Source organism: Pelodiscus sinensis, chromosome 3 (assembly GCF_052426305.1).
Source record: "Pelodiscus sinensis isolate ZL-2025 chromosome 3, ASM5242630v1, whole genome shotgun sequence".
NCBI lineage: Eukaryota > Metazoa > Chordata > Testudines > Trionychidae > Pelodiscus > Pelodiscus sinensis.
The window spans coordinates 99,655,680-99,680,254 of NC_143054.1; the positions used below are offsets into that span (position 1 = coordinate 99,655,680).

At 44.0% G+C, this 24,575-nt stretch overlaps 1 protein-coding gene across 3 annotated transcripts in view; it reads right to left on the minus strand.

Moving 5' to 3' along the window:
* MAP3K5 (mitogen-activated protein kinase kinase kinase 5) overlaps positions 1-24,044 on the minus strand; it is a 155,954-nt gene extending 131,910 nt beyond the window's left edge. The window contains exon 1 of one of the 3 annotated variants that reach the window (XM_075924257.2): positions 23,083-24,044. In XM_075924257.2, coding sequence (XP_075780372.2) covers positions 23,083-23,494 — 412 coding nt within the window. In that variant the 5' untranslated portion in view covers positions 23,495-24,044. The remainder of the gene's footprint in view (positions 1-23,082) is intronic. The other 2 variants (XM_014580354.4, XM_075924258.2) reach the window with 2 other exon arrangements.
* Positions 24,045-24,575: the final 531 nt, after the last annotated feature.

Genomic DNA, 24,575 nt, shown 5'->3' on the forward strand with positions numbered 1-24,575 from the left:
GTGATGCATGCCAGTTAACTTTTCACATCCCAAACCTGAACCTGCCCCAGCCAGGGGACATGCACCCTTCCCCCAGATGTGCCCACTGCCCTGCAGAGGCCATGGAGAGATGCTTTTCATCTAGTCAGGTGAGAGACGGCTTGGGTAGTCCTCTCTCCCTGGGACAGCCTGCATACTGAATCCATCATCCCCAGCCCTACCCCAGAGCAATGATTTCAGTGAAGCATGTACATTTTTCGTTTTATTTTCCAAAAAACACAAATTAATTGAGTTATGGACCCGAGCAATGCTCAAATTTTCTGTTACGTTCAGTATATTGTTATTTTCCAGACACAAATCTCTATCCTTTTTCAACAATTATGTTATGAAATATAGTTTTGGCTTTGCACTAGGGATGTGGATTTTTAACCAATTAACCACAGGAAGCCTCACCCTTAATGCATTGGAAAAGGTTCAGAAGTGGGCAACAAAAATGATTATGGGTTTGGAACAGGATCCATATGAGAGATTAAAAAGACTTAGACTTTTCAGCTTAGAAAAGAAGAGACTAAGGGGGGCTATGACAGAGGTCTATAAAATCATGACTGGTATGAAAAAGTGAATAAGGAAAAGTTATTTACTTATTCCCACAATATAAGAACTAGGGGTCACCAAATGAAATTAATAGGCAGCAGGTTTAAAACCTGTTTTTTCTTCACTCAGCGCACAGTCAGCATGTGGAACTCCTTGCCAGAGGATGTGGTGAAGGCTAGGACTTTAAGAAGGTTCAAAAAAGAGCTAGATAGATTCATGGAACTTAGGTCCATTGATGGCTATTAGCCAGGATGCATAGGAATGTTGTCCCTAACCTCTGTTTGTCTGGAAATGGTGACGGGGAGGGATTACATGAGGATTACCTGTTGTGTTCCCTCCCTCTGGGGCATCTGGTGTTGGCCACTGTCAGCAGACAGGATACTGGGCTAAATGGGCCATCGATCTGACCCACTATAGCCCTTCTTGTGTTCTTATGTTAAGGTTAGCTGGCGGAGGCCAGAGCAGCTCTCCACCTGCCGTGGGCAGGAGGCTGTTCCAGCCCGGCAACAGGCAGCGGGGGGAGGAGACTGCTCTAGGGTTAACCAGTTAAACAATATGTAGAGGATTAATTAAATGGTATTTTATATCCCTACTTGGCACATGTCAGATCATTGAGCACAATTGCTAAGGGTAATATATTCATTTTGATGTGCAAAACAATTCATGCATGAATCATTGTGCATCAAGTTTATGCCCCTCAGTCTCCATTCAGAACTCTAAATGTGAAAGTGTAGGAAAGGGAGGGGAGGACACACACACACACACACACAGACTACACAGAATAGTAATAGAAATGAGACACACTTCACCACCACCTGCCCACAGCTTGTCTTATTCTGGACAGCTTTTCATTTTTATGAGCACCGAGATTTGTCCAGAACAAAATAAAAATATATAAGCCCACACTTAAAGCCACAGAAGCCAGGTTCTTTTTCTGCTACTTAACATTTTATTGACAATAACTTGAGCTCAAATTAATCCTCTAAAATGTTGTTCAGTCCTTTTACAACACACCCACTTCCTTCATCTTCCACATTAGGACCTAATTATAAGACTTTGTGGTACAGCATTCTTACCACAGATGAACCCTGCAAGAATGCATTTGAATAGCTGCTAAAAAATATTTTTCTTAGTTGTGCCAGTGGAGTGCAGGTCAAAAACTATTTATTTTTAAGATAATTTTTGCAAGATACTGAATATATAACTAAATAACAACTAATTTTACTATTAGGGAGCCAGCATTTCTCCATGCAAAGAGCAGACTTAAGGAGAATGCAGTCTATACCAGACATTACAAATTATTGAGCAAATCATATATATTGCCATGTAGCCCAATTGGCTGAACTCTGCAGTGGTCATATTATGGGGTTAAGATTCATCTTGCAAATGAGAAGTAATTGCTTCATGGTAACTATCAAGGGCTTAGATCTGCAGTTGCTTTTACATTACTGTGTTTTTATGCTCACACATTACAGTGGTGGATGCCAAAATAAGACCCATACAGACATGCACACCATCTGAGTCATGTATTCACCGATTCAACATCTTTACCCCAAGTCCACCACCATGGTAGCCAGCAAGAAATCCCTATTGAACTGTCTACTGTAGGGCACACAGGAAGCTGTGCCCTCCTTCATCCCTCCACAAAAGCTCCCTGAATTCTACCTCCACCACAGTGCAACATACTAGTTTCAATACATTATAATTATCTATCATTTGTGGTGGTTCCCAGATGGACCAGAGGGAACAGTGTCTGTACCAATAACCCAACTATGTAAGGTTCCAATTCCTGGAAGGGGAAAGAAAAACAAAGTTTGCCTCTAAAGATTCAGTGAACACTACAAAGTAGTAGTAACATTAAGGCTGCGTCTAGACTGGCATGATTTTCCGCAAATACTTTTAACGGAAAAGTTTTTCTGTTAAAAGCATTTGTGGAAAAGAACGTCTAGATTGGCAGGACGCTTTTGCGCAAAAGCACTTTTTGCAGAAAAGCGTCCGTGCCAATCTAGATGCGGCTTTGCGCAAGAAAGCCCCGATTACCATTTTCGCCATCGGGGCTTTTTTGCGCAAAACGGTTCTCAGTTGTCTACAATGGCCCTCTTGCGCAAAAGCATTTGCGCAAGAGGGCTTTTTCCCCAACAGGAGAGTCATTGTATTTGCAGAAGAACACTGACAATCTTACATTAGATCGTCAGTGTTCTTGCGAAAGCGGCGAGGAGTCCTGTGGCACCTTATAGACTAACTGAAGTGTAGTCTTGCGCAAATTCAAAGCGGCCAGTGTAGACAGCTGGCAAGTTTTTCCACAAAAGCGCCTGCTTTTGTGGAAAAACTTGCCAGTCTAGACGCAGCCGATGAGTATACCTACTGGGATTAGGTTTGACCCAAAAATGTATATCCAAACTATTCTGATGGAAAAGTTCAAACAAAATTTCATTTAGTGAAAAAAAGTTTATGCTTTCCACATAAAGCTTTCATATCTTCTTGTCAAAATGAACACCTGAAAATCAAACTGGCAAGACAGTGCCTCATGGGAGTTGCAGTTTGGAAGCATAAGGCAGTCATTTTCCTCTATGGGTCAGGCTGTTAGTCTGGACTACACCTCCCTTGAGGCACCATGGGCAGAACCTTGTAGGATGCATCCCCACCTCACTCCACGGGGACAGAATGTGAAGCACTGTAGGAGATATAGTCCAGACTGAAAACTCAGCCCCGAGAGGAGAATGGAAGCATAAGGCACCCAAAGCTTCTATGAAGTATCATGGAATCCTATTGAATTTAAATATTTTGTGTTTTCATGTAAAAGTTTTAATTTTCTATGGAGGAAAAAATACCTATTTTCTAAACAGATCTAAATAACATCAGCTTGATCCTCAAACACTCAAACTAGACATTTTGTTCAAAATATTTTTAGAGAGAACAATGAAAATATTCCATGTGGCTCATAGCTCCAACCTTCTCTTTATAATACACCGAAAGGTAATATTTACCCATCATCCTATGCCATTCCTTCCTTATACAGGTAATTTATTGCCTGTTTTGTTGTCTCTACAAGTTTAAACTGTTTGTTGTCTCTACAAGTTTAAACTGGTTTTCCTGTTGAAAGTTTCTCTGAAAGTTCCCAAGTCATATATTCATCCAAATCACTACAGTTTTTAGAGTTTAGTGGGGAGAAATTAAATAGTGCCATAGCACTGTAAAAGGCAGCACTTCAAGGTCACAGTTTCACACTGAAAGATTTCAACATATGAATATAGTTACATGGCCACCGGCACAAAAACCACCAGTCTTACATTTTTCACATATCCCATAGAATAGATCATAAGCGGAAGACTTGCAGGATTCCACAAAAACAAACTGTCTCACTTAAGCAGGAGACTGAAGAAGAGGTTTATTTTAGCCAGAATTGAAAATACACTAGAAGATGAACAGGAAATACAAATATAATATATATTTATGTACAGTATATCTGTATATATTGTGCATATACCTAGATAAATCCTCATATGGTGCAAAAAAAAAAAAAAAATACTAAAACAGCCCATACAAAAAATACTAAAAACAAAAAATACTAAAACAGCCCATTACTAAAACACACAGAAAATAGTGTATTTATATCTATAACTAAATGTACACACCATATAAATATATATTTCTTCCATACACTATTTTAGCATTTGTTTACATATTAGTATATTAAACTCCATCACAAATTAGAGTATCTAGGAGTTTGTAGAGAGATATCAATTTTGTTTTATTTAAGGTTCATATTAACAGAACTATTTCAAAATTAATCTGAGCTTTGCCACTGAATCCTTCAAGTTGCAAATCAGAGTCAATTTGAAAGTACATCATTATTCAGCCAATTCTCCCATCCCATTACTAAGAGAATACAATTTATTCTTCCACTACTCCAACAATGTTGTGAAAGCATCACATTGAGTTCTGCATTTCATGCAGTTTGATTTTATAATATACTTCTCCTGCTCATCACTGAAATTACAGATAAAAGCTCCAATGTCACCTTCAACAAAAGGCACTCTCAGCTGCTAAGTCCTCTTTATTTGTTTTACGAGTATTTCAGGTTTTTAAAAATTCAGTTATTAATATAAACGCTTTCCCTACTTTTATAAATGTAATGCGAGTAAATGCAATTTGCTTTTCAGATCTGTTGAAACTGGACTCTGACAGACTGAGCCAGAAATAACAGAAGCTGTAAATATTTCAATCCATTCGCTCTTTCTTGTAATCCACTCCATTGAATCCTGATGACAGACAGAGAATTTTGCAACCAGTGATACCACATGATAGATTTAATTTAGGACAACTAGTAGACAGCTATTCTTCTAAACTTTTTCTTTGAGAATAGACAAAACACTCATTCATCAGCATACTGCTCATTCATACAGAAATACAGTAGGATACAGAGCAGGACAAGAGTAATTAAACCAAAGAGTTTTCCCGTTTATACACCCATCTAGCACAGGAGTCAGCAAATATGGTATACATTAGGGATGTTAAAGACTAGTCGACTATCTGATAAGCAAATGTTTATCAGAGAGTCAGTCGACTAATCCAGTGTTTCTCAACCTTGCATACATATAAAGTACCCCCAGTACCTACAGTTTTCAGATACACACAATTTTTTTCTACCATTGCAACACATTTGTTTAAACAACTTAATCATAGCCGGGCGATGAAATTTTGGGGTGTAAAAAGTACAAAAATAATAATGTGCGGTAAAACTTAAAAATTCAGTTTTCTCCAAATTTCAGTTGTGTTGATGTACCCCCCCCCCCCCAGACTTCTCTCGAGTACCCCATGGGTACTCGTTCCACTGGTTGAGAAACACTCGACTAGTCGATTCCCCCCCCCCTTGCTGCTTCTATCAGAGCCAGCAAAGAATGGGGGGGGGAAGTGAGGGTACTTGAAAGCGGCAGTTGGGTACTTGTGCAGTGCTGCTGCTTTGAAACTCTGAGGCAGCGTTCAAAGGGGCAGCCGCCACACAACTGATCCCTCTGTCTGCTCCTGGGTACCGGTTACCTAGTCACATCCCTGGCAAGCAGTTTTTGGCCTTCTCCCTGGATGCCAACCATGCCACCTCCACAAACTGCTTGAGTTCCAAAGAGCAAGAGTCAAAAGGCTGCTGTTGGCATTTCATGTGTTGCAATCTTGATCTCCAAGTCATTGGGCCCACTCCTGCATACGGATAAGTAACTGTCTACACTATGGATGTAACAGTGTAGTCAATTAACCGATAAGCAAAAGCCTATAGGTTAATGCTATAGACAACACACATTCTCCTCGCCAGTACATTTTTGAGCAAGCTGGCCAACAGCCCATCTCAGTCCTGGCTCGCACCAGATCCAAGACCTATCCCACTACGGCTCTGCATTTAATGTGTATTAGGAGCCAGACAGGCAGCCCAGCTCAGCTCCTGTCTGGGAGCTCAGCCTCCCACCCTGGACAGTGGCTGCTGCCAACCCACACTGCTGCCTCTGTATCAGAGGGAGCAGCACAGAGCAACAGGCTGCCAGTCCAGGAGGGGAGCTGGTTTTTACATTGGCTCCTCTCGTGGACCAGCTCCTGCCTGGTATCCCACTGATAGCAGAGGCAGAAGCATGGAGTGGCAGGGGACTCCTCGGGAGCAGGGCCGGAGTGCACTAGCTTCTGGTCTCACCCGTGGGGACCATAGAATAGTCAAGTAATCAATAAGAATTCATGAGGTTAATCAACTATTCAGCTAACCGATATTTAACACCCTAGTCTACACATGTCTAGGTTAACACTAATCCAGCATTGAAGAGGAGGTGGGGGGGGGGTCTGGCATACAGCTCTCCATCTGCTAATAATAAGTGGCTCTTAATGACTTAAACAAGAGTATATCTTCTTGTATAGAGAGAGAAACTTGTTTTTAGGCCTACTTGTTCTTCATGCCCTTAACGTCCACAGAAGAACAACTGAAGATACTGTGATGTAAATGACCAACGTTAATCTCTGGTTGAGCTTGGTCTGCAGTTCAACACAAGTTGTTATGGAGTTAGGACTGGCACTTAACTGATCTGTTAGCTCACTGAAGCATTCCTAGCTATGGAACTGAGCTCCTTTTAGTGACATCAGAAAAAAACATTTGGATGGTCCTCGGATTCTTTAAAGTAAGAGGACACTTCACACTGTTTGAATGGTGTAGACAGAAAGAACAAGTACTGTACTTCTAAAATCAAAAGGAACTGTTCAGAGTGATTAAAGGAGGTACCACCTAGAACAGAGGCCTCCAATCTTTTTAACCACAAGATCATTTTTTCAATTTAAGTGCAATGTAAGATCTACCTCAAACCCAAATACCCTTCCTCCACTTCCTTCCCCCTCTTCTTTGAGGCTCCGCCCCTGCTCCATCCCTTCTCCAAGGCCTCACCCTGCTCACTCCATCCCCTTTCCTCCCCCATCCTTACTCACTTTCTACTGGCCAGAGTAGGGGTGCAAGCTCTGGTCTTGGGCCAGGAGTTTGGAGTGTGGGAGGGGTTCCGGGCTTAACCCCAGGTGGAGGTTTGGGTTTCAGTAGGAGGTTCGGGGTGCAAGCTCTGAGGAGTTTGGGTGCAGGGGGACTCACATCTGGGGCAGGAGGTTGGGTGCAGTAGGGGGTTCACAGCTGGGACAAGGGTTCAGGAAGCAGGCTCTGGCTGGGCACCAGCTAACAAATGGCTGCAGGTGGTGGAGCAGCGGGGTTAAGGCAAGGCTTACTCCAGCCCTGGCCTTGAGCACGCACACGCGCGCACACGCATGCATGCACACACCCTGAAAGCAGCTGGTATGTACAGCAATGGCTCCATGGCACCATATGCTGCAGACACAGACACTGAGCCCACAGCTTCTACTGGCCACGGTTCCCTGTTACTGATCAATGGGAACTGCAAGAGTGAAGTCTGCAGGCAACGACAGCGTGTGGAGACCCCGAGCTCTGCCTCTTTCAGGGGCTGCAGAGACATGCCAGCCACTTCCAGGAGCAGCAATTACCACAGGGATAATGACTCCAGCTATGACAGTTTAGGCACTTTAGAACTCACTGCTCAAAGAATGAAATTTAAGCGCAAGAGAGAAATGAAAATTATGAAATGCACAGACCAGTCAAAAAACAAAAATAACCCATTTTACAAGCAGTACAAGTAGTAACAACAGCCTCTTTTCCCCCCCGCCCACTCAGGAGATGAGAGTGAAGGACAGTGTGTGTTTGTGAGAATGACAGAGACATACATAGGGTTACCAGGTAGTCATAAAAAAAGTACCAGACACGCTTCATGGGGGGCGAGGGGAGGGAGGGAGGGACCGGCCGGGAGGGGAGTGGTGCTGGCCATGGAGGAGGAGGGGGGGGCGGGAAACGGGGGGGGCAGCGGGGCTGGCCGGGGGAGGTGGAGGGGCCGTGGGGGCCGACAGGAAGCAGGGCTGGTCAGTGGGGGGGGAGGGGCTGGCTGCAGGATATTGGGGGAGGCGCGGTCAGCGGGGGCGGAGCTGGCCAGGGAGCTCAGGAGGAGGAGGAGGAGGAGGAGGAGGAGGAGGAGGAGGGGAGAACTGGCCACCAGAAGCAGGGCTGGCAGGGGGTGCAGCGGGGCTGGCCAGGGAAGAGCCGGAGCAGGAACCGGCCAACGGGAGGCAGAGCTGGCGGTGGGGGAGGGGGGAAGGGGACTGGCCAGGGAAGACTAGGAGAAGTCAGGGGAGAATCCACCAACCGACGGGCTAGGAGGGGGCGGAGGAGCGAATCAGCTGGTGGGAAGCAGGACTGACCCAGGCTGTGCAGATCTCAGGGCGCTCCCGTCCCTCGCGAGTCAGTCCGGCTGCGGCTCCACCACGCCCTTGACCAGCGCACAGGAGCATGGACCGGGCTGCCCCATCTCCTCCTCACATGCAACAGGGCTCCCAGTGCTGATCGCGCCCCACCTCCCAGTCACTCCCTCTGCCCCTGCCAGCCGGAAAACCAGGAAATACTGGACATTGCACGTCTGGCATTTTCTGGATTTTTTTACTGGACAGAGGGCCCGAAAACTGGACACCTGCCAAGCCTAGACACACAGGGTGAGAGAGTGACAAAGATTTGCATTGTCAAGCTCCCTCCATCTCCTCCTCTCTGTAGAGATAGGGTACAGGAGTGGGGAATAGAGGGACGCCCTGATATCAGTGCCCCTCCTTCTCACTCCGACACCCTGCATAGCAAGCAGAGGCTCCAAGGGGGCAGCTCCAAGGCAAAGGGCAAGAGCAGCATGACACTGGATGGAGAGTCAACTGAAGTACCAGCACTTGATAGCTTCTTGGCCAAACCAGTCAGTATCACCTGTCAGAGGCTCCAAGATCTGCCAGTAGATCCTGACCTACTGGTTGGTAACCTCTAAGTCCCAGAAAATTAAATGAAACTAAGCAAACTAAATGTTAACAATGCCAAGACATTTTCTCTTAACAGTAAGCGGACATAGTACGATAGTATTCCATGAAAGCATGCCATAGCTTGACTCTTTTAAATAGAACCGTGCAGCAGAGAACTCACTGTAGTGAACAGTCATGGACTGGCTGGAATAAAGATTCTAAAAGATCTAGTAAGTCTTTTCACTCTCTGATTTGCTCCTTTTATGTCTACATAGGCACATACTATCCTACTCTTAAAACAGAACTTTTGTTGTCTTATTTCCTTTTGTTATTATTCTGGCTTCCTTTATATTGTGCTTTTATATTTTATAAGCATATTAAAACTCAAAATTTTAAAAATGAAGTAAACTTCTCTTTTTGACTGTAGTAAGTTTAGGATTAATTTCCATCTAGCACACACACTGGTCAGTCACAGCTAGAGAAATGGCAACAGCATAATGTCAAAAGTGTGGGAGGGTACTGGGGAGAAGGGAGCGTGTTCATTTGATGTTACTCCTGAAAATAAAAATTACTGTGGTAAATGGCTGTGCCCAGGTTTCTGAGAAGTACATTTTAGGGACTCAAGCTGATAATTTTATGGTTATACTGTACTGGAAGAAGCAGCAATGGTTCCACGGAAAAAAGTGTTGTATGTAAAAGTGTTTTTAATTAAAGGAAGGGAAATATTTCACTCCTCATGCTCAAATGCCAATGCTATTGCACTTTGCACGCTTGCTGAGATTTGGCCTTTTCTATCTCCAACATCTATGATACAATTAGAGTCTGAATCTATACACTTTACTCAAAGATCTTAATTGTATCCACAGAAGATTTGATTGACTAAAAACTGGATGAACAGGCTTTTACTGACTCATTTAGAGTATTGCTTAGAGACCACAACCAAGATCAAGGCCCCCATTATGCTAGGTTATACAGTGCACATACGTAGTAAGAAATAGTCCCTGCACGAAAAAGTTTACAATATAAATAAAGGGATGGGAACAGAAGCATAAAGAGGGCAACTGGGAACAGAAGTCAGGTCTCCACTCTACATTATACTGTCCCTATGCATCCATCATCTTCCCAGCTCACGCAGAGAGCAGTGGCAAATAGGGTTGCTAGGTGCCCGGTTTAAAACCAGACAGTCCAGTATTTGAGCTTTCATTTGGGAAACAAATTGAGAAACTAGAAATGAGAAAATAGAAATGTCCAGTATTTTCTAAATAAGACGTAATGTAGACTGTGATGTAATGTCAAATGTGTTTGGTATTTTTGTTGAAACAATCTGGCAACCCTAGTGGCAGAAGAACTTGGGATAGAATCTCTTCACAACACATGCCCCAGTAGCCTCACTGGAAGTTATGCATCTATTACAAGAGGACACTTGAAACTGATATTCTTTATCTGATTATAACAATTAGAGCTGTTCAGACAATGGCAGTTTTGTTCATGAATAACTAGTTCATAAAATCCCAAGTTCTGTAATATTCTTTACAAGTTACCCAACCAGCTCTCACAGTGGGCAGCAACGGTGTTATTAGGTGTTACAGTCACTCAGCATCTCTTGATTCACCCCCCCTGCAGCAGCACAGTGCGTTTTAACATGACCCATCTCAATAGTGGGAAAGAGACGGAGGCTGGTTTATGGCAGCCCTTCTCAGTCCGGAAAATGAACACAAACAAAGGATGCATCAGGACAGCTCTTTCTGCCACAGACCCAGTAACCAGAGCTGTTATTTTAGCCTGGCCTGTCTAGGCTTGACTCCACAGAACACTGGTAGTGATTCAGCCCCCTCCCTATCTTGCCATCTGCTACAGAAAGGACCATGTGCAAATACTAAAATATAGCAATATAAACAAATGCTGCATAGTCACAGGTGGAGAGGGCAGCATTTCAAATGTCTGAAATTTTGCATCAGTAAAATAACATCAGGAAATAAAATTAAATGGTGCAAGGACTAACTGTTCACTTCCACTCCATGCTGCCTCACTTTGAGAGCTGGTAGTAATTACAACCCTGGTGCTGTTTTACTACCTCCATAAATAGCTAATATTGTGGGAAGCATGTATTTTTATGCTGAGAAAAACATGCTAAGAATTAAGAACATTACATTTAGCTCTTAAGAACTAGGATTTCAGGGAGAGAAAGTGAGAGCTGGTGTGTCATTAATTGTCAGAATTCCAGAAAAGCTTAAACTTTGATATAAATCACTTTATTGGCCAACTTTCTGGTTAAGCACTAGTGTGGGTCATATGCCAAAGGAGGAATCACTGGAATTTAGTGTCTTTTAAAGTAAATAAACCCCTATCAGGAAAGTAGCCCAGGAATTTAGGTCAGGACTAATTTACTTCACTCTGGGGTCCTTATAAAGGCTGCCTCTCTCCAATCACAGCAAGCTTTGCAAGGTATAGAGAAAATCTTGCACAGATGTTGTTATCCATCTTCCAAGTAAATTCAGCTTTGACACATGATTGTACTGGCTCTTTGAAGATTTGCTCCTTTATGCCAAATTTCCCCAAGAAAGTACAAACCAGTATTGCTTTTAAGCCATTGAGATTACACCAAGTTCCCAAACAAAATCTGTAAGCGCTACAAGGCCACTGCTACTAGACTAACTCAGTTTTACTTTTCTAGCTGTTGGTGGACTCAGCTTGCTTTATTCATCAATTGCCAGAATGGGAAATTCCCTCCCTCACTCTCATTCAGTGCCGGTATTTCTGATTAGATTAGCTTGCAATGGAAGTATCAATATTTAATTCACATGTGGAACTCACTACTGCAGAATATTATTGAGATGTACAATTTATTAAAATTAAAAGGAGGACTAGAAACTCAAAATAAAAATAGCTTTTACAATTACATTAGCTGGAATAAACATTTAAAAAATAAGCAGCTGAAGCCAGGGAAAAATACCAGAACAATATATTCATGAAGTCATAATGAGATATTTGATTGGTGCAAAATGCACATCCATCAAGTTAGTTATTTACTTTTAAAAAAAAGTGTCTAGCTAGATTGAAACCCAGAATCCCCCTGAGTTAGTCACTATATAATTTATTGACATTTTCCATTGCTTTTTCTGCAAGACTAGATATAAAGCAAAAATCTAGATATTTCACTTTTTATGTAAATAACATTACCATTCACCAAAAAAATTAATGTAAGTTAACATAGACAAAAAACTTACAACACAAACAAGAAATAGGAACATGGGCATTTGCTATATTGCATTAAGCCAGAGGTCTAGCTAGCCTGACTCTGAAAGCAGACAGTATCAATTATTTCAGAGGAAGTTACAAGAAACCCCATTTCTCAATGTATGCACAGCATGCCCAGCCATCTGATAGCATCATCATCAGCCAGGTCAAGAACTGGTAGCCTGTTGTCAAAGAAAGTCCACAAGCACTTGTCAAGGATATGTAACATAGTCTGAAGTTGACCACATCTACATTGCAGGTGGTTAGAGAAACCTCATTTGAAGGAATCCCTTCATAGACCATAATGGAAAAACCTTTCCCTCAGGGAAGTTTCTTCCTAAGCCCCTTACATCTCTCAGATTCCTCACCATTTCAATCCAATGATAGTATATAATATCTTTAGAGTATAAAGTAAGTACTGTACTAAAATACTAGAAAGCATTTCTGAAAGATCTTTCCCCTCCACATTAAAAACAATAACGAGCCATTTTCAGCACATCTACCCCAATTATTTTGCTATTCTTTACTCTGCAGTGATTTTCAAATACAAATATAGGAAATCTACATAAAGGAAACTATATCAAGCAAATCACATTTCCTCACTTGGGTTACTAATAATGGGCCTTCACTATGCACTTAGAACTCACCTTGACTTTAGAGGAACTTTCATTGCATGCAGAAGCGAGCCTGATATCTTAGATTAGAGAGAACTATATCTGTTTTTCTTTGTATGCTCTTTGTTTGCATTTTGCTCTTTATTCAGCTAGACTATGAGGCATTTGTTCTTATGCATCAGGTGTAATAAGTCACAGCATACAGAGCTCCACAACAAACAACTGACCCTAATTTACAGTCTTCTAAAATAAATAGGTAAACAAGACTATGCAAGTCATTTACATAAGGTAGTTATAAAACAGAGTGAATCTACTCACTTATGGCCCGATTTTCAGAAATGCTGAGCATTCACATATCCCATTATAGTCAACAGGATGTCCAGGAGCATAATCATATTTTCTACAAATTATTTTTAATTTAAAAAGGAACATTTGGGACACCATACGCTTGCAAGTTTCATTTTTGGTTTATATAGAGATATTTTTCCATCTTACTTCTGTTGTTGCTTTTATCTCTATTTTATATGCTTTCATTTTTTAATTCATGAAGTACTTCTGCACTGCTTGGTAAGGAAGCTGAATGAAGAGAACTTGAGGTAATGCAACTACAGTAATACAACGATTCTTTAATCTAGTTTGAATGTGGTCTTCCTACACAACCTGAATCCATAAGTCAGCTACCCACTCTCACATGTTAGTTCAAATAATAGGTCTGTGTTTTGCAGGAGGTCAGACTATATTATAACAATGCTCCTTCTGATTTCAAAATCTGATTTTGGGGAGTATTGGGGACGAGGAAAATGTACTTCTTACTGTTCCTCAATACTGCTTACTTCTTACTGTTCCCAAATACAGTAATTCCTCATTTAACACTATAGATATCTTTCAGAAAATGATCATATTAAGTGAAAATGTGTTATGCAGGGTCAATTTTCCCATTGAAAATAATGGAAAAGGTGGGGGGTTGTGTTTCAAGCGGTGGTGTCTGTTGGGACCGGGACATAAAGTTGGGGGAAAAAGGGGACTGGGTTACAGCAGGGAGGAGAGGTGTTTGGCTCTGGTGAATGGGAGGGGAGGAAAGTGGAGGGGCATTGGGTTGGGAGTATGCCCCTTTGACAGGTCTGCCGGGACCCACACTGTGTCCGGCAGAGTGGGGGGAGTCCCCAGGGAACAGCACGGCGAGCGGCAAACCCTCCGCCACTTTGCAAGGAGGCAGGGGAAGCCCCATGCAGCCGCCAGTGACGGGCCAGCTGGGGAAACCCAGCCACCAGCCCACAAGTGGGGGCGAAGGAGAGGGGGCAAGGCGTCCAGCGAGGGGGAGTCAGTGGGGAACGGTGCGGCAAGCGGCAAACCCTCCACTGCTTTCCAGGGAGGCGGGGGAAGCCCCGTGCAGCCGCCGGCAATAGCCGGCTGGAGAAATCATGTTATTCTGGGGGTGGTTGTGTAATTCAAAAAACATTCCCTAAAAAAAAAAAAAAAAATCATGCTTTCGCAAAAATGTGCTAAGCGGGCACATGTTAAATGAGGAATTACTGTAGTCATTTTACAAATATTAAGACTGAAGGAACTTAAGCTGTGTCTTCACTGCGACCTTCAATGTCATAACTTGAGCTCTTTAGGGGCGTGAAAACACACCACTGAGCAACAAAAGTTTCAGCAACTGAAAAGTGTCAGTATAGACTAAGGATGTGACAGGCTAACTGATTACCTAGTTAACTGGTAAGCATCACTCTAAATGGGAAGTGTCTATTGGTTCCGGTTAATCGATAGCCGGAGAGCGGGGGCTGCTTCTGCCCCACACGGGTCCACTGCAGACAGGGGCTGCTCCCATATGTGGAGCAACCTCTGTCTGCAGAGAGCCCAGCGAGTAGCGGACGGGGCTGCAAGCTGGGAGCCAGCGGCAGCCCCAGCCCCAGTGCAGGGGTTAGGAGCTGAGAGTCAGTGGCAGCCCCAGCACAGAGCTAGAGCATTCCCAAACCTGGGATCCTGCTTTATTTGGTTAACCAGTTAAACACTAGGCACCCCTAATGTTTACTGGTTAACCGATTAACCAACATTTTACATCCCTAATGTAGACAGTACTTTATCACAAGGAGCCACGCTCCCACTGATAAAGCTATCACCCCTCACTCAGAGTGGTGGGTTGTTGTTTTTTGAATCACTGGGATCTGGTCTACACTAGGGAGTTATTTAAAATAATTCCTGTCAGGGTTATTCCTCACTCTGTCACTCTGAGTGCAGAAGGTGAGGGCCCACAGGAGACCATAAAATATCTTGCCTCTATAGCAGCGGTTCCCAACCTTTTCCAAATGGTCTGACCCAAGGCAATTCAAAAACTGGGCGAGGAGAGAGGACAGAGCCACCTGGGGAGACACTTGGCAACCCTTGTGAAATGTAATGGCGACCCATATTTGGGTCCCCACCCATAGGCTGGGAAACCCTGTTCTATAGGCTCTGCTTACAAGAACTCCCCAAGGTCACAGATTCACTGACCCTGGGAAACAGGCTGCCACCATCAAGTGAATTAAAATTCTGAAAACCAGGAAGAAACACTTGAACTTCTTCCCAAGGGGTACCCCAAGCTCTTTTACCACAAGACATCTTGAAAAAAGATGCATAAGAATCAAATCATTTCCTTTAAAAAAAAGTGATTTTAACAAGACGACAAAAAGATATACTTGACAAAGCATACTTGGTTGTTAGGTGTTACAGACCAACTGAGAAAATAACAGATTAAACCACAAAGAAACATAAGTCTCTTTGGGAGGGAAGGCACGTGGAATTCACACAGAAAAGTTTAACCAATCAACAAAACACAGAAAAATACCCTGATTGTGACCCAACATATTTCTTTATCTACTCGTGATCCGTACTGATGCATACTTCAAGGCCGAGTTCATTCCCATGCCCAATATTCCTTGAGGTAATCAGACAGAATGATTGTGCCTAAATCTTCCTTCCTCCAGCTCCTCACTTAGAACTCACACAAAGAGAGCAGGCAGGTATATTACCTCATTTCATATTTCAGCACTGTATCCCATAGGTTCTCCTGGCTCCCTGCCAACCTCCTTAGCTACCTGAGTTACCAAGTGACCCTGAGTCACCGAGTCACCCTTTAGTCACCAAGTGCTGGCCAGCACCCTTCCTATCCATCACACCTCCTTTTTTCGAAATAAGCAGCGTGTCCACACTACCAAGCCTGTTATTTCAAAATAAAAGGCTGGTTATTTCGATATCTGTACTCCTGCTTTCCTGAGGGAATAAGCTTATTTCAAAATAGTTATTTTGGGAGTTCTTATTTTGAAATAATTTTCTAGTGTAGACATGCCCTGGTAGAGTTCTCCCCCAGCAATAAAGAGTAACTATCCCTCCCATGCATGTTACTGCACTGCCACAGCAGCACTAACATGGGCAGTGGGTAAAAGGGCTAACGTACATGTAGCACTGATGATTGGTGTTTTTATTCCTGACATTGGATGTTACTTAACATTTCTTCAGGTTCTCAGTAAAGAGTGATACCCTAAAGTGCAGAAGTGAAACTACGTCGGTGATCGCCTAAAATGCAAACTATTCTAAAAGAGACAAAAGTATTAAGAGAAAGGAAGTGTTACCCTGAAGAAAATCTCCTACGTGAAATTACAGTTGATTTGCATGTAGCACATTATTTGTGAGGACTTACTTCCCAAAATAACTACAGGCTTGATCTGCCAAATCTCTGCTCATATAATCAGGTAAAAATCCTCAAAGATGTGCAGAATTAATTTTGTTATGCAGTGAGGGTAGAGCCAAGGGGTCCAGAGTGTGGGAGAAGGCTCAGGGCAAAGGCTGAGGGTTGGGGTATGGGAAGTGAGGGCTCCAGCTGGAAGAGGGGCTCAGGGCTGGGGAAGAAGGTTGGAATGGGGGGGTGCAAGCTTTGAAGTGCAGACTGCCCAGAGGCTACAGAGGGGAAGAGAGAACTCCCCACAGTTCTCCCTCCCAGCAGCAACACCTGGGCTGCAGGAGGAGAAGCGCCTCTTTATGCTGCTGCATCACCAAGGCTGGGGCCACCATACAGGTGCCCCTTCCCAGACCTCAGCAGGGGTTAGGTTCTCTGAGCACCTGTGAGGTGCTTAAGAGTCTGCTGCATGGCTGCGCAGCTTACAGGGAACTTAGATATTAACTCTCATTAAACTTTGGGAACCTAAATATCTTTGAGGATCCAGATCTTGGTCCCATCTGACACAGGTGACTTCTTATTCACATAGCTGGCCCATTGACAGCAATAGATTGTTTTCTATGCGGTCCCTCTGTCAGATAGCACTGTTTTCATACACCATATATTTTGAAGGGAATTTCTCAAAATTTAAAATTGTGATGCAAGTAAATTTCTTTACCTAAATTACATACAAGTTTCTTTACATAAATTACATAACTAAAGTATATAAGTACAACTTAGATGGAGCTACAGGTTGAACCTCTCTAGTCTGGCACCCTTCAGAGCTGACTGGTGACGAACCAGGGAATTTGCTGAACCACTGGAGGTCAATATCGTCTAGCGGTATTACCAGCACTTCCACTGCTTACTGGGCTCTTAGAAGACATTGAGGGGTAAATTAGAGATAAATAACAGCACTGAACACTGACAGCTGTTACTTATCTCTAGCTGTAAACAAACTGATAGCCAGGACTGATAGCTGTAAACAAATGTTATGGGACTAAGGGAAACTTGGCCACACCCATGTAAGTGGACATCTAGCCAACTAAAATTAGGCCAGACCATGAATATTGCTGGACCAGACAGTACCTGACTAGAGAGAGAGAACCTGTACTACAAGGTGGATGCACACTGGTTGGAAAACATTTCCCAGAAAGCATTTATCAGTGGTTCACAATCAAACTGGTAGGGCACATCAAATGGTGTTCTTTTCAGGAACAGTTGTGGGTCCTGCTCCGATCAATACCTTCTTCAACAATTTGGATAATCGCATAGAGAATACACTTAAAAGTTTGTGGATAATATCAAGGTGGGAAGGGATGCAGAAGCTTTGGAAGATAGAATTAAAATTGAAAACCAAGTGCACAAAGTGGAGAAGTGATCTGAAGCAAATAGCGTAAAATTCAATAAGCACAAATGCAAAGTACTTCACTTCAGAGGAAATACTCAGTTGCACATGTACAAAATGGGAAATAACCACCAAAGGAGTACTACAGAAAGGGGTCTGAAAGCCATAGTGGATCCCAAGCTAAATATGACTGAATAGTGTGACACTGTTGCAAAAAAAGCAAACATCATCCTGGGATATATTAGCAGGAATGTTGTAAGCAAGACATAAGAAATCATTTTTCTCTCTATCCTGCACTGATTAGGCATCAGTTGGAGTACTGTGTCCAGTTCTAGGCACCACATTTCATGAAAGATGTGGACAAATTGGAGGAAGTTCAGAGAAAAGCAACAGAAACAATTTAAGGCCTAAAAACTATGACCTATGAAGGAAGATTTTAAATAATGGTTTTGTTTTGTGTGAAGAAGACAGTGGGGAAATAACTGATTTTAGGTAAATAAAAGATTGTTACAAGGAGGTGAGAGAAAAAATTGTTCTCCTTAACGCCTGATCATAAGACAAGGAGCACCTTCCCTCCTGACCACACACTGCATCCTTCTTTTCTCCTGCTCCCTCCACCAGGCCAGACACCCTACTCCCCGCCTGCTTCTATACCCTACCTCCCACCCTCTCACCCTTCTGCACCCCCATTCCTATCCCACTTGCTGGCAGCCCTATCTCGAACACTGAATCTCTCATTTTTGTCCCTACCCCAGAGCCTAAGGGGGTCCATAAAATCCAATAACCTCAGCACCCACTAAAAGTAAATCTGGCTTATGGGAAACCCTAAACCTCAATCCTTCCTGCCCCTTCCCCTCACCCTGTGAGGCTGGAGCACCAGAGGAGTGAGGTGTCTCAGCTGGGGGCCACATCAGTCAGGGTTGGGGGTTTTGGAGGAGGTTTTTTTTTTTTTTGCTTATTCCAAAATAACTGTGCAGTATATACATAGCCTTCTAGCCCTACAATTCTATGATTACAGGTTATGAAAAATTATGGGGGACGTAGGTATTGAAAACATCTTACTTGTTACTATGTATGTATGCTCTTTGCCATTTCTCAACTTGAGAAATGAAAAAAATCAATTAAAAGTTTCATTTTCAAATTCTTAATTTTGCAAAGTATGGATTTCAAGCACTACTATATTTTAAGCCAAATTTAAGTTGATAGCATCTCTTTAAATACAAAGAACATGGTCCCACATGAAAATCTTATAAATCTAGCAAAGGAACTTATTTTTTCTTGAGTCCCCTGAACTTTCATTCTCCCTAATTTCTTTTTCTTTGACAATGAAGATAGTCTGGTCATGTTCTCATGCACACTGGCTCAATACTGCTGGCACTGCGTTTGCCACTAATCTGTTAAATTCTCCAAAATACATCATTTAAATTGGAAACAGAAGAATAAAGAAGCATAAGGCCAAATCGTAGCCTCACTGAAGTCAATAGCAAAACTCCTGTTGACTTCAGTGAAATCAAGATTTGTCCAAACAGATTTAATAAAAAAATATTATACACTAAACATAAATGTCCTGCCTAAACTATTCAGCAGCACCTTTCATATCTTCTTCTTTTTCATTCTGACAGATTTTTGGCCCATTCAGCAACTGCAATGAATGAAGCTTTATTAATTGTTAACTTGTCAGAAAATGCCAACAGCGTGCAAGGCAATAGTGTTGCTACCCTTTCTGTTGCACAGAATCTTTGGAGTGCAAAGTGTTGTCATCTTGTCTTCCTGTCCCCAGACTGAATACTCCTGTGCCACTGCTGTTCTTGCCAGTGAGCAGCACAGTAACATTACCAAATCTAGTCAGTTTCATGTCAGCTATTGTAACCTATGTAGAAGTCAAAATATCATGTCAATTTCATGCTAATTGGAAAAGTGATGAGCAACAAGCTGAAGCTAGAATCCTTCCTAGAAAGGAGGTCTCATAATAACAGGACTAGATAGGACAAAAAGACACCTCTCTTGGCAGTAACCCAGAGGCTCTGAAGGAGGCATACAATGGCAAAAAAACATTCCTTTCCCTTGGCAGCCACTAAGTTTTTGGTGAGTAAAGTAAAAAAAACAAAGAGCCTTTCCCACAAGCCAGAAGTGGGTGGAATTTCAAATTATAAGACATCTTGCATCCAGAGCAGGGCGGTAACAAAGGCGGAGCAAGTGGGGAACTCGCCCCAGGAGCATCATAATCAGGAGCACTAAAAGTAAAAATAAGCAGCTGCAAAGGTGAAGAGTGTGATGCATGCTAACATAAGGAGAGGGGGTGCATAATTAATATTTTGCCCTGGGTGCAAAAATACCTAGTTACGGTGCTGATTAAGAAGCTGATACAGAAGACGGTGAACTACAGAATGGTTCAGAGATACCATTCTACGAGGATGCAGGGGATGGGATTTGAGCAGAGAATTACCTAGGAGCTCACTTGTGCTCTCCCATTCCTATTTTTCATACGTACTTATAGACAACAAGCACCTATTAACTGAGTTAGTAAACCTAAGGAGTTTTTTTAAAGCTAGATCTTAAAAATAAAGCAGGTTAGAGATGCATGTCCCCATGGACAGTATTTGGCTTTGCAGCCATATAGAGGCAGAATGCCATGGTAAAATTCACAATACTTTTATTAAATTTGTGTAAATTATGGCAAAGAAAGAAAAGCAATGTCTTTATATTTACACAGCTTTGCTCAAAAGCCACTTAAGCAAGCAAAAAAAGCATTACCTAAGCGTGCAATTATGCTATTATGTCAGAGTTCTAACTGCCAGAACAAAAGGAGCTCATGGTAAAGTCTGGTCTCCCATCAAAAGAGTTCGTTCCTTGAGCTTCTGATGCCAAACCTAATATAATCTGAATTTAAAACCTTGATGCAGGCACATGTAGCTGAAGGGAAAATGAATATACCACAGTAGAGCCATAAACACAGGAGTCTATTGATAGCCCTACTAGGGATGTACGGGTATGTCTACACTACCACCCTAGTTTGAACTAGGATGGTTAATGTAGGCATCTGAAGTTGCAAATGAAGCCCGGGATTTAAATATCCCGGGCTTCATTTGCATCTTGCCGGGCGCCGCCATTTTTAAATCCCCGTTAGTGCGGACTCCGTGCCCGTGGCTATACGCGGCACGGAGTAGGTAGTTCGGATTAGGCTCTCTAATACTGCATTTTTACAAATAATAAGAAAAAGATATTTTAAACATTTTAACTAATGTGTTCCAAACACATACAGATCTGGTCAAAACTTAGCTCCAAATTCTCTCTCTCCTTTTGTAAGGAGCATTTAATATGATCATTCTGGTTCTATAAAGTCTTTACAAATCTGATAAGCCATTGCTATTTCCCTTCCCCTCCCCTCCCCCCCCATTTACCTTACCTATTTGATAACATGAAGCTCTCAGGCTCTGTGGCCTTGCCAGACTGACTGCAGCCAAGTAACTTAGTGAATACACTGCCAGCAAGTCAAACATGGTCCCAGTAGCAAACTTGAAACTATGTAAATCAGGATAGAGGACAGAATTCAGAGACTTTCTTGGCAACTGTTACACTCCGTATACATAGTTCTGTTTAATCCCAGCTGTCTTAAATAGTTTATCCAATTGATATATGACACAGTCTCTTCCAAACATATGAAGACTATCCCAAGTTTTGGGTCCACATAAAGAAGATGTTGAAATATTCACATTGGACTTTATTTTCAAAAGTGCTGAAATCAAGCGGAAGTAAATGGGAACTGCAAGAGCTCAGTACAGTGAGAGAGGGGAAAAAAAACACTACAGGCAGTCCCCGGGTTACGTACAAGATAGGGACTGGAGGTTTGTTCTTAAGTTGAATTTGTATGTAAGTCGGAACTGGTACATATTGTAGGGGAAACTCTAGCCAAACATTTCTCCAGAGCTCAGTTTTATTCTCCCACACCTCACTTCCCTCAGTCCTTTATTCTGAAGCTGAGGTGTCTGCTGAGAAAAGCCGCTCCGCGTCTCCGTGGTCTGCTGGGGGGAAGCAGCTAGTGCGGGGTTGCCTCACCCCGTTTGTAAGTAGGGATACGATGTAAGTCGGATCCATGTAACCTGGGGACTGCCTGTATATGTATATTTGAAAATGGTGGTTCCCAAACTGAGCTCTGTAGCAAGACAACCAGAGCTCCAAAAAGTGCTACCTGGTGGTGCGCGCAGAGCTAGAATTAGTTCCTTTTAGAATTAGTTCCTTCTTTCCCCCCAAATAACATTAAAGGAAACTAATGTATTTTAGCTGCTCCTTTTTTCCATGTAAACAATGTAGTTGTCTGAGGGATATTACCTAAATACCAATGGAAGGGGCTGTAGTCCAAGAAATAGCCTCTTTGTCAAGACATGGGACAAACCACAAGAGTGTCTAAGAATCTGTTTTAAACTATACTGCCATTTTACAGCTCAATAAAAGAACAACAACAACTAGAAAAGACTTGTAGCATTCTAAATTTTATGTTAGGCCCTCATCATGTAGTTATATCAGGCAGATGTACTCCCATCCTTAGTCACATCCAGAGCCCTGTTGACTCCACCTCAGTGGAATCTGCAAAATTAAGAGAGAGACTCACCTAATACAGAATCAATGAGGACTGAGAAAATTGGGAGACAAGCGCTAAAATGAGAGGCGCAACTAACACTGTATGGCAGAGACTGAGACAGATACACACCTTCTACCCCAATGTCCCAACTACCAAGAAGTGCAAGAAACCTATTTCTTCAAAGTGTCAAGAATCACAGAAAACATCTGAGAGGAAAAAGTGGGCCTGACCCTGTGTTTGAGGTTCCATTTTCTGGTAATGATGGATGGTCCAGAAAAATGGAACCTCAAGCACAGTGTGCAACCCTAATCTGAGAGAGATATGCCTACCTCTATCAAGGGAAAGGGGGTCCGGGGGAAGCTGCTTGTCTTTTGCTTACATGAGTAGTAACCTTTGCACAGCATGTCATCCCAACAAAGTGCCACTGACATATGAACAAAAGAGGAAGTAACTGACACACTACAGCAGCAGGAACAAACCTGTGTCTCTATGGACTATATAGATTAGCTTCAGTCTACCCTTGGGCAGGGATGACAGATTGCACCCCAGAATGTCACACCCAGCAAAACAGGTCCTAGGGTGACAACCCCCACCGCCACTGCCCAGCTGTTGTGAAGAGCCCCCCTGGGTGGAGGCAGGGAGCCAGGCAGGGGAAGGAAGCCGAGCGAGAGGCTGTGGGGTCGCTCACCTGCGTTGTAGAAGCGGTCCAGCACCGTGGTCTCTCCGAAGTCCAGCTCAGCGAAGTGCACGGTCTCCAGGGAGGCCCCGACAGCCTCGCACGCCTCCCGCAGGCTCTGCAGGGCCCCGCTCTCCGCCGCCGCCACCAGCAGCAGCCCCTGGCTCTCCTCGTTGATCACGTAGGACACCGTGGTCCTCCGGGTGCTGCCGCCCTTAGCCCGGCCTCCTGTCCCTGTCCCCGCAGGGCAGGCAGCGCCGCTGTCCTCGTTCCAGTAGGTGCCGGCTGGCGGCGCGGACAGGAGGCTCCGGGCGCCCCCGTCTGCCCCCGGCGCCGCTCTCCGGCTGAGCCCGTCTTCGTGGGGGCAGGCGCTGCCCGGCGGGCTGGGCACCGAGAAGCTGATGCCCTCGCTGCTGTCGCTCATCCCTGCGGGGCGCCGTGCCCTGGGCTCTGCTGGTGCCGCCGGGGCTACGGCGCTGCCATGCCGCGCCGCCCGCCGCGCTCGCCCTGCCCTGTCCCTGCCCGCCGCCGGCTCCTACAGGCAGCAAGCGACCCCCACTCAGCGGCTGCCGAGCTCGAGCCGAGCCGGGAGGGCAGCGCAGTCTCCTGGGGCGCCCGCCAAGGGCACCATCGCGCGGGGCTGGCTTCACCTGCGGGGCAGCGGCCACCTGGCGAGCGCGCTGCAGGGCACAGCCTCTTCCCGCAGCCCCTCGCACTCGCCCTTCCTTCGCCTGCCTCCCGCCGCTCCGACCAGCCGCCAAACCACTTGTGGGATCGCCGCTCCTCAGCCTCGCCGCTTCATCCAGCTTGGATGGCTGCACCCACAGAGCGGCAGCCCTGCCAGTAGCCGCCCGGCTCCTCCCTTAGTCCCGCCCCTGGGCCTGGCTGCATTCCTGCGCTCGCGGCGGCTCTGGCCGCGCCAAACTTTCGCTCAGGCTTGGTGCGCGACGCTGGCTCCCTCTATGGCTCCTACCAGCTGTTGATTCGCTTTTTCCCTGCACGGCGCCCTCTGCTGCTCTCTTGTAGGCGGCTCCGTTAGGTTATCTGCGTGGGGGTGGCTCCTCAAGAGATCTTAGCGTCTCAATGCGAGTATTAACAAAAAATCAAATGCAGTGGACGCTATCAATGGTTAGTTTTATATTTATCAATGTAAATTTTAGGAAATGTATGGGAGGGAGGTCAGCCAATAATTATTTAATACTAGAAAATGATTAAAAAACAACAAATGATCCTGCAGCACCTTATGCCTACACTGGCAGGTTCTTGGCAAGAACTCTTGTGCAAGAACACGTCCGCACTGCCATATGCTTTTTGCGCAAGAGTGTCCATGGCAGTGTGGATGCTCTCTTCCGCAAGAAAGCTCTGATGGCCATTTTAGCCATAGGGTTTTTGTGCGCAAGAAACCCCGGCCGTGCATCCATACTGCCCTCTGGCGCAAAAGCTCTTGCACAAGAGGGCTTACATTTGTTAGAAAAGAGCATAGCTCTTGTGCAAGAAGCCCTCTC